The sequence below is a fragment of the Rhinolophus ferrumequinum genome, chromosome 16 (assembly GCF_004115265.2).
Source record: "Rhinolophus ferrumequinum isolate MPI-CBG mRhiFer1 chromosome 16, mRhiFer1_v1.p, whole genome shotgun sequence".
Classification (NCBI taxonomy): Eukaryota; Metazoa; Chordata; class Mammalia; order Chiroptera; family Rhinolophidae; genus Rhinolophus; species Rhinolophus ferrumequinum.
In genome coordinates this window covers 63356336-63369798 of record NC_046299.1, presented here as the reverse complement: position 1 = coordinate 63369798, position 13463 = coordinate 63356336, and the positions used below count along the sequence as shown (strand labels likewise).

At 42.1% G+C, this 13463-nt stretch overlaps 1 protein-coding gene across 3 annotated transcripts in view; it reads right to left on the bottom strand.

The window, feature by feature from the left end:
* Positions 1–13463, bottom strand: part of WDFY4 (WDFY family member 4) — a 290937-nt gene that overhangs the window by 226484 nt on the left and 50990 nt on the right. For all 3 annotated transcript variants that reach the window (XM_033130918.1, XM_033130921.1, XM_033130920.1), the window contains exons 10-12: positions 11874–11978; positions 10293–10483; positions 3389–3969 (exon numbers count right to left, since the gene is read on the bottom strand). In XM_033130918.1, the coding sequence (XP_032986809.1) occupies positions 3389–3969; positions 10293–10483; positions 11874–11978 (877 nt within the window). The remainder of the gene's footprint in view (positions 1–3388; positions 3970–10292; positions 10484–11873; positions 11979–13463) is intronic.

The following is a 13463-nucleotide window of genomic DNA, read 5'->3' as shown; positions in this document are numbered from 1 at the left end:
AAAACCACAATGAGATATCATCTCACCCCAGTCAGAATGGCTATCATCAACAAGACAAATAGTAACAAGTGTTGGAGAGGCCGTGGAGAAAAAGGAACCCTCATACACTGTTGGTGGGAATGCAGACTGGTGCAGCCGTTATTGAAGGCAGTGTGGAGGTTCCTCAAAAAATTACGAATAGAATTACCATATGACCCAGCAATCCCTCTCCTGGGTATCTACCAAAAAAATCTGAAAACATTTATACATAAAGACACGTGTGCTCCAATGTTCAATGAAGCTTTGTTTACGGTCGCCAAGACATGGAAACAACCAAAATGTCCTTCGATAGATAAAACAAACAAACAAAATAAATAAATAAAATAAAAATGTAAAATACCAAAGTAGAAATTATTCTAAATATATTAATAATTATAAAAAATGTGAACAAAGCACATGCTCCAGTGAAATAACAAAAAACAAACACTAGTTTAAAAAACAAATAAAACAAAACAAAAATAGCTCTTTACTGTTTACAGAAGAAATACCTGAAACATAAGGACACAGACAGCTTAAAAGAATACAAAATACAAAAATATCCAGGCAGGTGCTAACCAAAAGAAAGCTGGTGTAGCCCTATCATTATGAAGGGAACCAAAATTTTTGCCACCCTGATGCTGACTTTTGGGGTTTTGATTTTAAGCTGTTTATTAAGAAATAAGACTCAAAAAGAATTTTTGGTCCTCCCCCACTTTCCTGCCCAAGAGATTCAGACAGAAACCTGCTTCAGAAAGGAAATCTTAGAATGCTGCCATAGCTTAACTTGAATTAAGTATGGTAAATAGGAGGGCATCCGGCAGGCACGTGTTAGCTAGGTACCCCCTGTGTACCATTGTTTCTGAGTTGCCCAGAAAGAAATGTCCTGCCATGTGTGTCCTGTGCATCCTCAGCTACCTGTAAATTGCCCGTTATCACTTCTAAAGTCGAAAACTCTGTTCCCCTCTTTCTCTCATTTGTCTAAAAATGTCTTATATACCCAATGTTGCCTCAGTGTCTTTGGGATTTTCATGAATATGTGAATTCCCCATACGCATATATTAAAACTTTGATTTTCTCCTGTTAATCTGTTGTGTGTTGTTTCAGTTATTTGGCCAGCCAGAAGAACTAAAGGGGTAGAGAGATTAATTCACTGGCCCCCACAATTATTAGACACAATCGTTATGGCAAAATGTGCTATGGAAGATAAAAGTCACCATATAATGACAAAAATTTTGATTCTACCAAAGATGTAAAAATTGTAAATATTAATGATTCTAATAGCCTCAGGTATATGTAAAGCAAAACTTAACAGAAATTGACAAATCTATTAAAATGGAAGATATTTAACATATCTTAGTAATTAATATACCAACCAAATTAAGAAATCTTAAAATCTGAAAAAGGCAACTGACAAATTTGATCTCAAAGACAATAATAGAACAATGACCTCAACAAGTGAAAAATATGAATACGTTTTACGCACACATGGAACATTTATGAAAATTTACCACATTGGGGCACCAAGACAAGCTCAACTAATTTCAAAGTATTAGCCTCATACAGTCTACCTTCTCTCTTGATGATAACATGAGAAGGTAATAACAAAAAGATGACCAAAAGTACTCTGTAACTTTGGAAATCTGCAATTCAAACAAGGTTCAAGAGTAAAACTGTAAGTCATATGGGAAATCAGGAAATAGCACTAAATTGTATTGAAGGCACAGCATAAGACAACTCGTATGATACAGCTGAAGCAGTAATTACAGGAAATTTATATTTTTTAAAAAGGACTGAAAATTTGTCTCCTAATCAATTAAATTATGAAAAAGAATACCAGAAGAAACTCGAAGAAAGTAGAAGGAAATTATAAAAACAACAACAAAACAGACAGAAAATTTATGTATGAGAGACAGGAAAAGCTAAAAGTTGGTTCATAAGACACACTAATAAAGTTTTGCCAGGAATGCTGGGTGCTGGGGGTCAGGGGAAAGAGACCCAAATGAAAATTTTAGGAATAAAAAGTTAAAAGGATATTATAAATAGTCACGTGCCAATAAATCAAAACTTAGATAAAGTGGGAAAATAAACTTGAAAAATAACTTGCTAAGAATGATGCAAGAATAAATAGAAGTTTATTGTCACAAGAATAAATCTCAAAAGAAAACATCAGGCTCGTGAAGTTTTACTGGCAATTTCTATCACACAGTTAACAGAACAACAGGGAACACTGCCCAACTCCTGTTATAAAGCTATAGCATAAATTTGATAGTAAAAATAGTCAAGCAAGGAGTGTGAAAAGCCAAGTTGTCTCATGAACAAAAACCCTTTTAAAAAATTAGCATATCAAATCCAGCAATAATTACTTCATGAGCAAATTTGTGCAGGAATGCAAAATTAGAAGACCAATCAGTTCACCAGATTAACCAATGGAACAAGAACACGCATATGATTATTGAGGTAGTTGATTTGACATCTCCCTCCCTCACCACCAACCCCCAACCCTGAAGTCTGGCCAACAGGGGCTCTCTGTGGATAAAAAGGTGTAATGCCTTTCAGAAGAGTGTCCTGCAGTGTTACAGGCAAAATGACATAGAGAAGCATAGTCAGGATAGTTTATCACAGCGTTAATTTGTGTTTTGTCATTGCTGCTTTAGAGGAATGGAAAAAGATACCAACTGTTTTGTTCTTTCATTTTCCGCTCAGGCTCCAAGGGGCACAGTGGGGGCTGGGGAGTTCTTTGAGCTCCCTTGCTTTGGCGGATTTCTTTGTTGTAGGAATGAAAGTAAAAAGTTGTTTAGGAAAGTCTGAGCTCATTGAATAAAGTGGTCTACAGAAGTACTAAGAGGAGCGACTGACTATCCTTGCTAGAAGAAGTGGAAGAAGCAAGAAAGAAAAGGAGTCCCATGATGGGGAAGGATACTGTGCGTTGTGTCCTGTAAGTCAAAGGAACTCACCATCCCCTGGCAGTGCCCTAGCAGGTGTGGCGAGACAAAGCAAAGGCTGCCAACACACCAGGGAGGCTGAGCACAGGCACCCAGGATCCCAGGAGCAGCAAAGATGCCATAGAAGGAAACGAGCCTGTCTACAGAGTTCTGCATCCACTGTCCAGCATCCGTAAGCTTCCCTGGCTCTTGCATGACCCCACGGCATCCCACCCCTGTACTGGCTCAGGTTGGTTTTCTGTCAACTCCCAGGGGAGGGGAGCTTGGAGTCAGAGTTAACTTGATTTAAAGAAAAACAGGCATGTGACATTTCTGCACACCCAGCTCGTAGCCTAGGCTCCCTCCTCACTACACGTGCGCAGGATGTTTGGGCAGAAAAAGGGAGACACACATACACTGATGACCCAATCGCAGAAACAAAGCTCTACCTCTCCTCCAGCTCCGGCCACTGCTCGAAGTTGCCTTGGGGATCACCGCTAGCTTCTCCCTTCTGGGCATCCACAGCTGCTTCCTGTCCTGCCCACGGGGCCTCCTTCAGGTCCCTGCACAGGTGGAGGGTTCCACTGGCCATGCTGTCCAGAAAGCTGAGAATCTGGAGGCAGCTCTGTATCTTGGGTGGGAATGGGCTGGCAGAGGAAAAGGCCGCACCCAGGAAATCAGCAAATGGCCTGGCCTTTGTGTCCTCCCAGGAGTGCACAGGGGCTCCCTCTTCCTCCAGGGCCCCAAAACAGCCCAACAAGCAGAGGTCCTCAGCCAGCTTCTCAAAGAGCCCGTTCTTCTTGAAGAAGTCGCTGTTGACAGGGTCCCGGTGCAGTGCCGCGGACACAGCGCAGAGGGTGTGCAGGACCAGGCCCAGGCTCTGGCTGGGGGACACCGCCCTCCACATCTGCAGTGGGGGGTCCTGCAGAGACCCCTCCAGGTCAGAGAGCAGGGACAGCAATCCATTAAATCCACTGGAGACTCTGAAAGCAGCACGGCCTTTGGGGGTCTCCAGCATCCGGAGTAGAGACTGAAACACCAACGAGGTAAAAATGAGTAAAGTCTAGGAGGCAGATTTTTTACACTGAGCTCCCACACATCCCTGCCAGAGCATGGGGGCACTCTTCCCTGCTCAACACCCCAGGAACAGCCTGCTACCTGAAGGGTGATGCTGCAACATTCAGAGGTCAACACTGTTCCTCTTAATGTTAGTTTTAGGTTGTCCCCCAGAGCCTTCTTTCAAATGACTGCTTTTAAAGAGTATGCTAATTTAGAGGGTTGATCTACTGTCCTGTATCTTGACTTATATGCCTCGCCCTCTAGAAGGCCTTCCCTGACCCCTAGCTCATACTCATCCCAGGCTGAGTGCTCACACAGCCCCCTCTGCTTCCCTGATCGAAATTCTCATTACACTGTATCCAAGTCACCTGAAAATTGTCTGAACCCTCTGCCACGCTGAGTGCCATGAAATCAGGCTCACTCACTACTGTGCAACCTAGCACATACTTAGTAAATGAATGGAATGAACCATCTCTTATAGCGCGCAGGAGACTTACAGTGAAATCTATATAAAGCAGCTTATTATTTGTCTCCCTCTCTGTGCAAGTATGGGTACCTCCTTCCAAAACACTTATTGAATACCTAGTGTATACCATGTGTCTTGGAAGGAAGGAACAACTGCATTTAAGAAGTTCTCGCTCTGTGCTAGAGCTTCACACCTAAAAGTGAAGAATGTGTGGATGATTTTTGATAAAGATTAAAAACCTCTAGCTTTTGGTATTTAGTTATTTACTATTCACAAAAATTGCATGGGACTCCATCGAAGACCCAGGCAACTTACACATGTTTCCTAGAGCGTGGCCAGTCCATGTGGTTGCATGAATAGGCTCTGGAGGGAAATTTGAATTTTTTGTCCTTTCAGATATTTAGTGTACTAGTGACACAGGAAGACAATTGTCTGGGCAGGCACAATTGAGAGTCAGCTCCAGGATGCTCGAAAAAAGATGCAAAGAGAAAAAATAAATTCCCAATTTGGGAGGGAGGGGGTGATGTTGTGTCCTTGATACAGAGTTTAGGGTGACAATCAGTAGCCTGAGGCATGAAAGTTAATGGACAAAGAGAAAACTGGTCAGTTAGAGAACGAAAAGGAAGGAAAGGACTAGATTAAACAAAAATAAAAAAATAAAAAAACGAACTCTTATATAGATAAAGTCGAATAGAAACTCCGTAAAGTTACAGGTAAATATGAAATATGAAGTCATGAACTTTGGGGGTGAGGGGAGGTAATTTTCTAGCTCTATCCCCAAAATGCTGGTAATCCTACCCTAACACTAACTTGTGTTGATCTGAAATAATATAATGTGTGCCCCCAACACCCAAATTTTGTTATCTAATATTACATTCTCTACATGAAAACTGAACTGCTTGGTGGGCAGTCAATCCCACGTTTAAGTAGGAGAACAAAATGGGCCAGGACTCAGTGAATGCACACAAGCAAGGACACTCAAAGATGACAAGAAATGATGACTAAGGAGCTGCTGAAAAGGCTCCCATTGCCTCATCAATGACATTTCGAGAAATTAAAAAGCAAAACAAGACAAAGATTGTAGGAACTAGGAGAATCTAGGAAATGCCAAAGTTCACAATTACGTTCAAAATGGACAAATAATGACATAGACTGGGGTAGAAATATTCACCCTCACCAATATGGGTCAACCGATCTTTTCCCTGTTATAGAAAAAGAAAATGCATGATTGATGGTGATTAAATCAGTGATTACCCACCACAGCTCAGGGGGACAAAACTGAATTGTCATTTTGTTCTTTGAAAGAATCTCAATATCAGGGCCACCCACTAAGGAGGGATGAAATCAGAGTCGTGGGATATGCTTCAGGAAATGAGCTTTCCAGACTGCCAGAAAGACAGAGGCAAAAACAAAATATTAAGGACTAAGCAAAAAGAGCTTTCTCCTGCTCGGTGAGGATACAGCCTAACTACTTCAGAATTTGTCTCAAACCCAGGAAAAGCTGACATCTGTAGACATGTCCTTAAAGAGAATAAATTGTTAGAGCAGCTTCTCCAGACTAGTGAGGCCCAGTGAATGTGTAGGCTATGACGTAGCAACACTGAGCTTTCCAGACTAGAAATGGCCTTTCTCTCTGTAGCAGCATCACAGCTGCTGCCTGCCCTACACCCTCCTTGGGGACACTGGAGCCAGGAGAGGCTATAGACAGATATGCTGTGTCTGTGCCTGCCTTGTGTGAGAAACTCATTCCTGATAATTCTTAGACTGACAGAAACGCATTCTAAGCTTGAGTTGTGTGTGGTGGTGCTTTCTTCCTGCTAGTGTGTGTTACAGCACACTACAGGTATTGTCTGAACCTAACCTCGTGCTTGGTCCCTGACTGGTGCCATGTAAAACAAATCATGAGGACATCAGGAAGTCTTATGGCTCTAGGAGGTTAAATCATCCAAATTTACGTGAGTGCTTTCAATCTCCACTAGGAGATTGTTTAAAACAAATGGAATGAATGATGCTCTTCTGTTTATCACATGAGCAAGCTAATACCGAAAAGGGAAAAATGATTAAAACATAACACTAATCAGATTATAGGCAATCGTCTGTGCACTGGATAGCCACTAAATGTCCCCTTCCCTCAAGAAACCAAGCTTCCAATTGTCCAAGTTGACACCAGCTATTGCTCAAAAGGACTCCATCATTCAAAGTGTTGACAGCAGGTATTTTAAAAAGAGAAGCAACCCAACAATAGCCCTCGTTATGATCTGTGTCCCTCAGAGGGTCTGTCCCCTGTAATTCCTAGATGGCTTTTTTCTCCTCCTGTTGGGAGGCGGGAGAAGAAAGCAATGGCTTTCCTTAATTGTTGCTTTGTTTGATTTATTAAATTCAGAGTCATTATCTAAAATGGAGGTAATCTCATTAGAACTTAGACTGCTCTATTATTTCTTGGGATGGGGTTAATTTCATATTTTCAGAGTCATAAAGTAAAGAGTTCAAAATCCAATTACAAAGGCTTAATTTCATAGCAACTGAAGAGAAACATTTCTATCATAAAGGAAAATAAATAATGCGCTACTTCAGGAAACGATTTGTCAGGAACTGGGCACCTAAGCGGAGGGTCTCCATTACTGTCATTCAACTTTGCATGATAATGCATCACCTAGGCTGGTGAGTCTGCGAAAGGGAGTAAATTTAATCAGCTAAAGTCAAAGTAATCAGGCTAGGGTTGACACATTTCGAAAAAGGTCAGCGTTAAGCACATTTTCTCCTCTTTAACTCAGTTACCATGTCATCGTCTTTGAGTTAGTATTCCTCCAGCTTGAATCTATAAAATGGATGTCTGCTGCAAAGCGCTAACTATGTTAGGACTAACAGGATTTATTTCACATTCTATTATTTGTTATTCCTCATAATTTTCCATGTGTCATGCTGGAAGACTGGTGAGGTAATACAATTAAGCTCAGAGTTGAACAGCTAAACGTATATTAGCAAATCAATCTGAATTTTTGCATAACCCAATCAGGGTCCCACTGGCTGTGGAGAGGAAATTCATTTGCTTACATTATTCTTTAACTCGGTTATCATTTGCAAGAATCAGGTGGTGAAGTCACATGTGCTTCTGTATTGGTATGGAAGCGCCTCTGGATTTTGGAAACAACTGCCCTAAATTGGGGGTTTCTGAAAGGGATTGTCTCCTCAAGGACAGCTCCCTGATTCTGCCGCAGGGAAGGGAAGTGAGGGTGACGCCGTGTTGTAGGCGCACTTCAGAGACGGCAAACCTTTATTGGGGGGTACTGCCTTTGAGGTGCCCCCACTCCATGAATTTCCCCTCAACCTACATCCTGACCCACTTTGCAGACACAGTCTTTGGGCAGAATCCACTGTCAACTTCTGAAAAGGGAGATACAGCCAGAGGGAGCTAATTTTACATCTTTGTTTCTCAAGTCCCAAGGGGTTCCCAAGATGATTTAGAAGAAATGCAGATCCTACCATCAGATAGCAAATGTTGGCTCATAGCTCACATGACTCAGTGGAGCTGAGTCTGAAACACTCTTGGGCTCCATCTCTCCCCATCACCCACTGGAGCAGCCATGTGTTGACAGCCCTGGTCCTGGGAGAGCAGTGGCGGCTCCAGGCACCCGCCTGACCACCCGGCAGGGACTTGGCACCCAGGGAGAAGACCACAGATTGAGCACAGTGTATGGTTTTGTTAAATAAGCTTACACTGTTTATCCCTGATGTTCTCTCTTGATAGTGTGATTCTGAAATGATATTGAATCTGTAAAACACCATAATGGCTTTACACTGCTAATTCTAGAAACTCAGTCCTATTACCCAAGGGCTGACACTCCAATAACGTGCCTCTGGACTATAGAGCAAACAAGATGAACTCTCCATGAGCAAAGCAGAGCACTCTTTTCTATGATGAACACAGAAACACTCGTACTCTCCTAGCAAAGTAAAACCAAAACTTTCCTCTCTGTGGATCTGTTTGACTTTCAATATGAAAATATTGAAATAGAGGAGGATTCCCGTTATTCTCCCAGTAAAGAACCAAGGTCCTGACTGCCTCGGCTCATGCCTTCCCTGTTCCTTATCACAAAAAGGTACATGCGAATCAAGCTGAACACAGACATATGGGGGAAAATGTAACTAACAGCATGGTGAAGAGGAAAGATCACTAGATTTTAAGTTACTAGTCTTAGGTTCAAAATCAAATTCCCCATTTAGTATTAGAAGCTCTCCACACTTGTCTCTGCTGGAACATTAAGACGGCACTGCATAAAGCTAAGGTCCTCCATTTGTACATTGTCATTAATTCTTGATATCTCTCTCCCTTACTCTCTTTTGTACATGTCCCCCTCAATCCCTTTACTTCACATAGTCATGGGACTCTAGTGTCTTTCAAAAGACATTTAATTTTCCTTTTTTTGTTTCATATAAATCACCATCATCGATATATTTTTTTTGCTCTGTAATTAAATCACCATTTTGATTCTTGTCATCTGCAAAATACATGGTAGTTATGGCCATAATGTCACTTTTTGACGAGCTTCTCCTGATGCTTTGGCCATGCCAAGTACTGCAGGCTTAGGCCACATTGTGACAGCAACACAGCTACCTCAGTGGGTGGCATTGGCTCCGCAGAGAGATCAACTAGGGAAAATAAACTGAAGACCATTCTCTAAGTGTTCACATGGTTTTGTACCAAGATAGTCATGGAGAAGTGAGGTTGATGGTTTAATTTTGGAAGTCAGAGAAACTTCGTATTTTTTCAAGTTCACCAATTCTCAAATGTGTATGTTAATGACACATGAGTGTGTATTTTATCTGGGGTGGTGTCACACAAATACATGCAAGGTCCCGAAGTCAGCTTCCTGGGAGATATTTGAATTTACATCTGCTCTTCTGTTAAACAGCATATAACAAAAGAAAGGGAATTTTTTTTAAGGCATAAACCCACAAAGACAAAAGGAATGAAAAGGAAGGAATAGCATCAAAACTGTGAAATCTATAAGGCAGAAGCAGTGGTGGCAAAGATAGGTATTATCATCTTTAACTGTTTGAAGATTATCTTAAGATAATCTAAAAATATTATAAAAATAAAAACACATATTCATCTTTGCTGCCCTAGTGTCACCTTAGATTTACTTCTCCCTGACACCTATCGTTCTCATACCTTTGACTGCCCTTTGCTTCCTTTGCCCAGTTCAAACGTTCTCTGTGCACCTTCCTCAAACATGGAAGGCAGTTCACAGATGGCAAGGGCAGTATCTCCTTCAGTGGTGTGTCCCAAGCATTCTGCATCAGGCCTGGTGATTGCTAGATGCTCACTTAATGCTGGCCATGTAAACGAGGTAGCTACTTGGGCACCACTGCTTGGGTACCACTGCTTGGGACTCACTTCCATAGTTTACAGGGTGGCTGGGAACTAGCTGCCCAGCCAGTGACTACATTTCCTGGCACCCCTTACATCCAAGAGGAGTCCTGTTCAAAGTTCTGTCCAATGAAAATTGGACAGAAGCTAACATGCCTTTTCTAGGCCAGAGCAAGGATGCTTTGTGCAATTCTCCATTCTCTCTATTCCTTTGTCTGCTGGCTGGATTGGATGCCAAGGGGACAGCTGTCCTTGACTGACACCCCTCCCTAATCACGGATGGGACTGCACATAAGAAAGAAACTTCTAATGTCAGGCTACTGGGGACATGGAGTTTCTTTGCTGTTGCAGCTGGTACTACCTACAGTGACCAACTGAATGAATGAATGCATGGCCAAGGTCGATCACCTGCTACATGTCCATGGGAAAGCACATCACAAAGAGGACTTGACATCACCTTCAGGAGATCCAGTTTGAGCTGCAGCTCCCCTTGGGTGGACGAGCACAAAGCACCCACGATGATGCTCATGTACTCTTCGGCGTTGATGACTGCGAGCTGCTCCAAAATGCTGAGGGAGGCTCCCCGGTAGCACTCATCATCCAGAAAGATCTTGATGAAGGGAACCATGCCGTGGTCTTTTAGGACAACTGCAGATCAGACAGACAGCACGGGGCTAGAGCGATGGGGCCTCAGCACTTAGTTTCAATTATAAGCAAAGCTTTGCCTTACAATATCCAAGTCTGTCTGCCACAGTTTTATGTGTCTCTTTTGCCCATTAGAAACTTGTTTCAAAATCCATACCCACTGCTAAAATGACAAGAGGGAAAGAGAAACTGTGGAGCTAAGAATTAAAAAAGAAAAACTGCTTTCTTCTCCAGTGAGAATTCTGTTGTTGAAAAAAAAAATTTTCCCTTCTTTTTTTTTTTTATAGAAACCTAAGTATTACAAACTTTAAGTAGATATACCTCTGTCCTTTATTTCCATACAATTCCCTAATCCAGGGCCCATGGCAATTCTCTCTTCTCTCTGCCGAAATTCTCAGTGAGAGCAAACCAGAATTAAAGTCAAGAACATATTGAATTCCTAGGTAGTTTCTTGGGACTGGTGGGGGGAGGATTAAAGAAATTTGGCTAGTGGTATGTTTTAAAAGTAATCCTACGAATTTCTTTCCCAGGATCAAACGAGGAAGTAAGTGGATCGTTCAAATGGCATGATGTGGATTTGACTGGCCAGTTCTACAAGCCAGGGACGCTCCAATTATGGGCCGGTGCTCCCTAGATGGAAATCACCTTGGAGGCCTGTTTAAGAGAAGACTCCTGAGCTCTCGGTTGGGCTGCTAATCAATCTCTGAGAGGGAGCCTGGGAACATTGTAACCAGCACCTTCAGAAGCCTTTTACAGTCTAACATTAGAGACCCTCTGCCATAGGAAATAGTCACTCCCATGTGGTGTAGTTGGTCTGTGAGGGCCTCAGATAAGATTCCCCACAGGGCCACACCCACAGATGTCACTTTGTTGACGCATCTGCTTCATAGTATAATATACATGTAGGCATATTGTCTACACATATGTTTTTAAAAACAAGGAAAGTGAATGATCTTAGAAAGCTAACAATTGTTTTGAATGGATGGAGCTACTATGTCTGGCATAGGCTGGAAGCACATCGAATTAACCAGCTTATAAATAACAAGCTTTCTTTGTATGTATTTTACAATTTTGATTTTCTTTTTGAAGAATATAATCAGTGCAGCAGGATATTAATGGATTTTACATGAAAGGGTGGGGTGGAGGGTGCTCTGTGGCCTCATAAATCTAGGATATACCTTTGCTTCCCAACCTTATTTAACAACTTTAAAAGTAAAAGTTCTCAGGTGAGATGTCTACCAATTTCTTGATGATCACTGAACAACACAGCAAAAGGATATCAACCACACGTTAGTGCTAGTACGTCCTTGGACATAACCTTTGGACATGGACATAAATCACTGAAAACAGTTAATGTTTTCTTACGCACTGACAAGTTTGGTGCCATCCTTACCTGCATTCCGAACTGAGCCTTTCAGAAGCATGACTATGGTTTCCAGCATCACACGGGTCAGTTCTTTTTCTGGATCCTGAGCACTGAGAATGGACTCTTTGTTTCCTGCCATATTTAAGAGGCAATACAAAAATATTTTGAAGTGCACATGGTGTGATCCCAAATCTCTGATTCCATTAGTTTTTTATCCCCTTACTGAAAGGTGAAGATAACGCTTCTATTATAACGAAGCATGCATCCCAATTCATAACAGGTAACTCTGCTACCCCTTAGAACCGTGGTTCTCCAACTTTAAAATCCCCGAGAGGACTTGTTATTAAAATCCAGGAGCTGGGCCCCTTCCCCAGAGTTCCTGACTTCGGAGGTCTTGGGTGAGGTCCTATAACTGCATTTCTACCAGGTCCCAGCTGAGGTTGATGGGCAGGTCTGAGAACAACTCTGGGAGAACCACTGTTCTATGTAATCCCTGATGCGCTGCCTTCCTCACTTTCCTTTGGACACTTGTATAGTTTGCCATTCGTGCTGAGGACGAGGACTGCCAGCTCACTCCATAGGCATGGAGATGCCTGAGAGGTTCTAGAGGACATAGAACCTTCTAGTGTCCCCATTAGATCCATGAGGGCAGACCAGGCCTGTGTGTTCACCACTGAATCCCCAGTGCCAGAGAGTGCCTGACAAGAGGGAATTTGAATACATATTTGGGGAATGAATAAATGAATGAATGAATGAATGAATATAGAGTTTATTAACCAGGAGACTAAGTATCTAAGAAACAACAAGAAACTGTTAACAGAAGGCACAAAGTAAGATGGGATATATCACCTCACAAAAAAAAAAAAAAACTTTGAATTCTCCTGGGAATGGTCATACTAGGTCTGGCATTGGGTTTAAGAGTAAATTCAATGTCAGGCTGCTAGAAAGCAATACACAGCTAAGAAAACATTGAGACATTAAACAAAAAGACTATACAAAGAACACTAGAAAGAAACACATACAGAAGACTGCAAGGCCTGGCCCAGGGCCCAGATATGCTAAGATGGCAGTGCCTTATCCTCAGCTCTGACACTCGCAGGGAGGCGTGGGTCCTGCGGAGACTGCAGAGGTGTGAGAGGCTCCACCTCCCGTGTCTGTCTCAGTCTTCCATGGGCCTGTAGAAACAAAATGACTAACATTTCTTGAGCACCTATTATGCGCCAAACATATCAATGGGTCCTTTTCAGATATTTCCTCGTTGAATTCTTACAACAGCCCTATGATATATATTATCATTATTATTTCCATTTTACAGAGGAGGAAAGAGGCTCATTGAGGTGAAGCAACTTCCTTTGGATCACTCAGCTCATAAGCAACACAGCCAGGATTCCAGCCTAGGGCTGGCTGGCCCCAGTGCCCACGCTCTCTGCCTCAGCTTCTTCCCCTCACAGTGACCCAGGAAGCAGACAGACTAATGACTTTAGCTTGATTCTGAAGTAGAATTCCAAAAAGGTGGTTCTTTGAAAAGATAAACAAAATTGACAAACCCTTGGCTGGACTCACTAAGATAAAAAGAGAGAAGACACTAATTAACAAAATCAGAAATGAAAAAGGGAA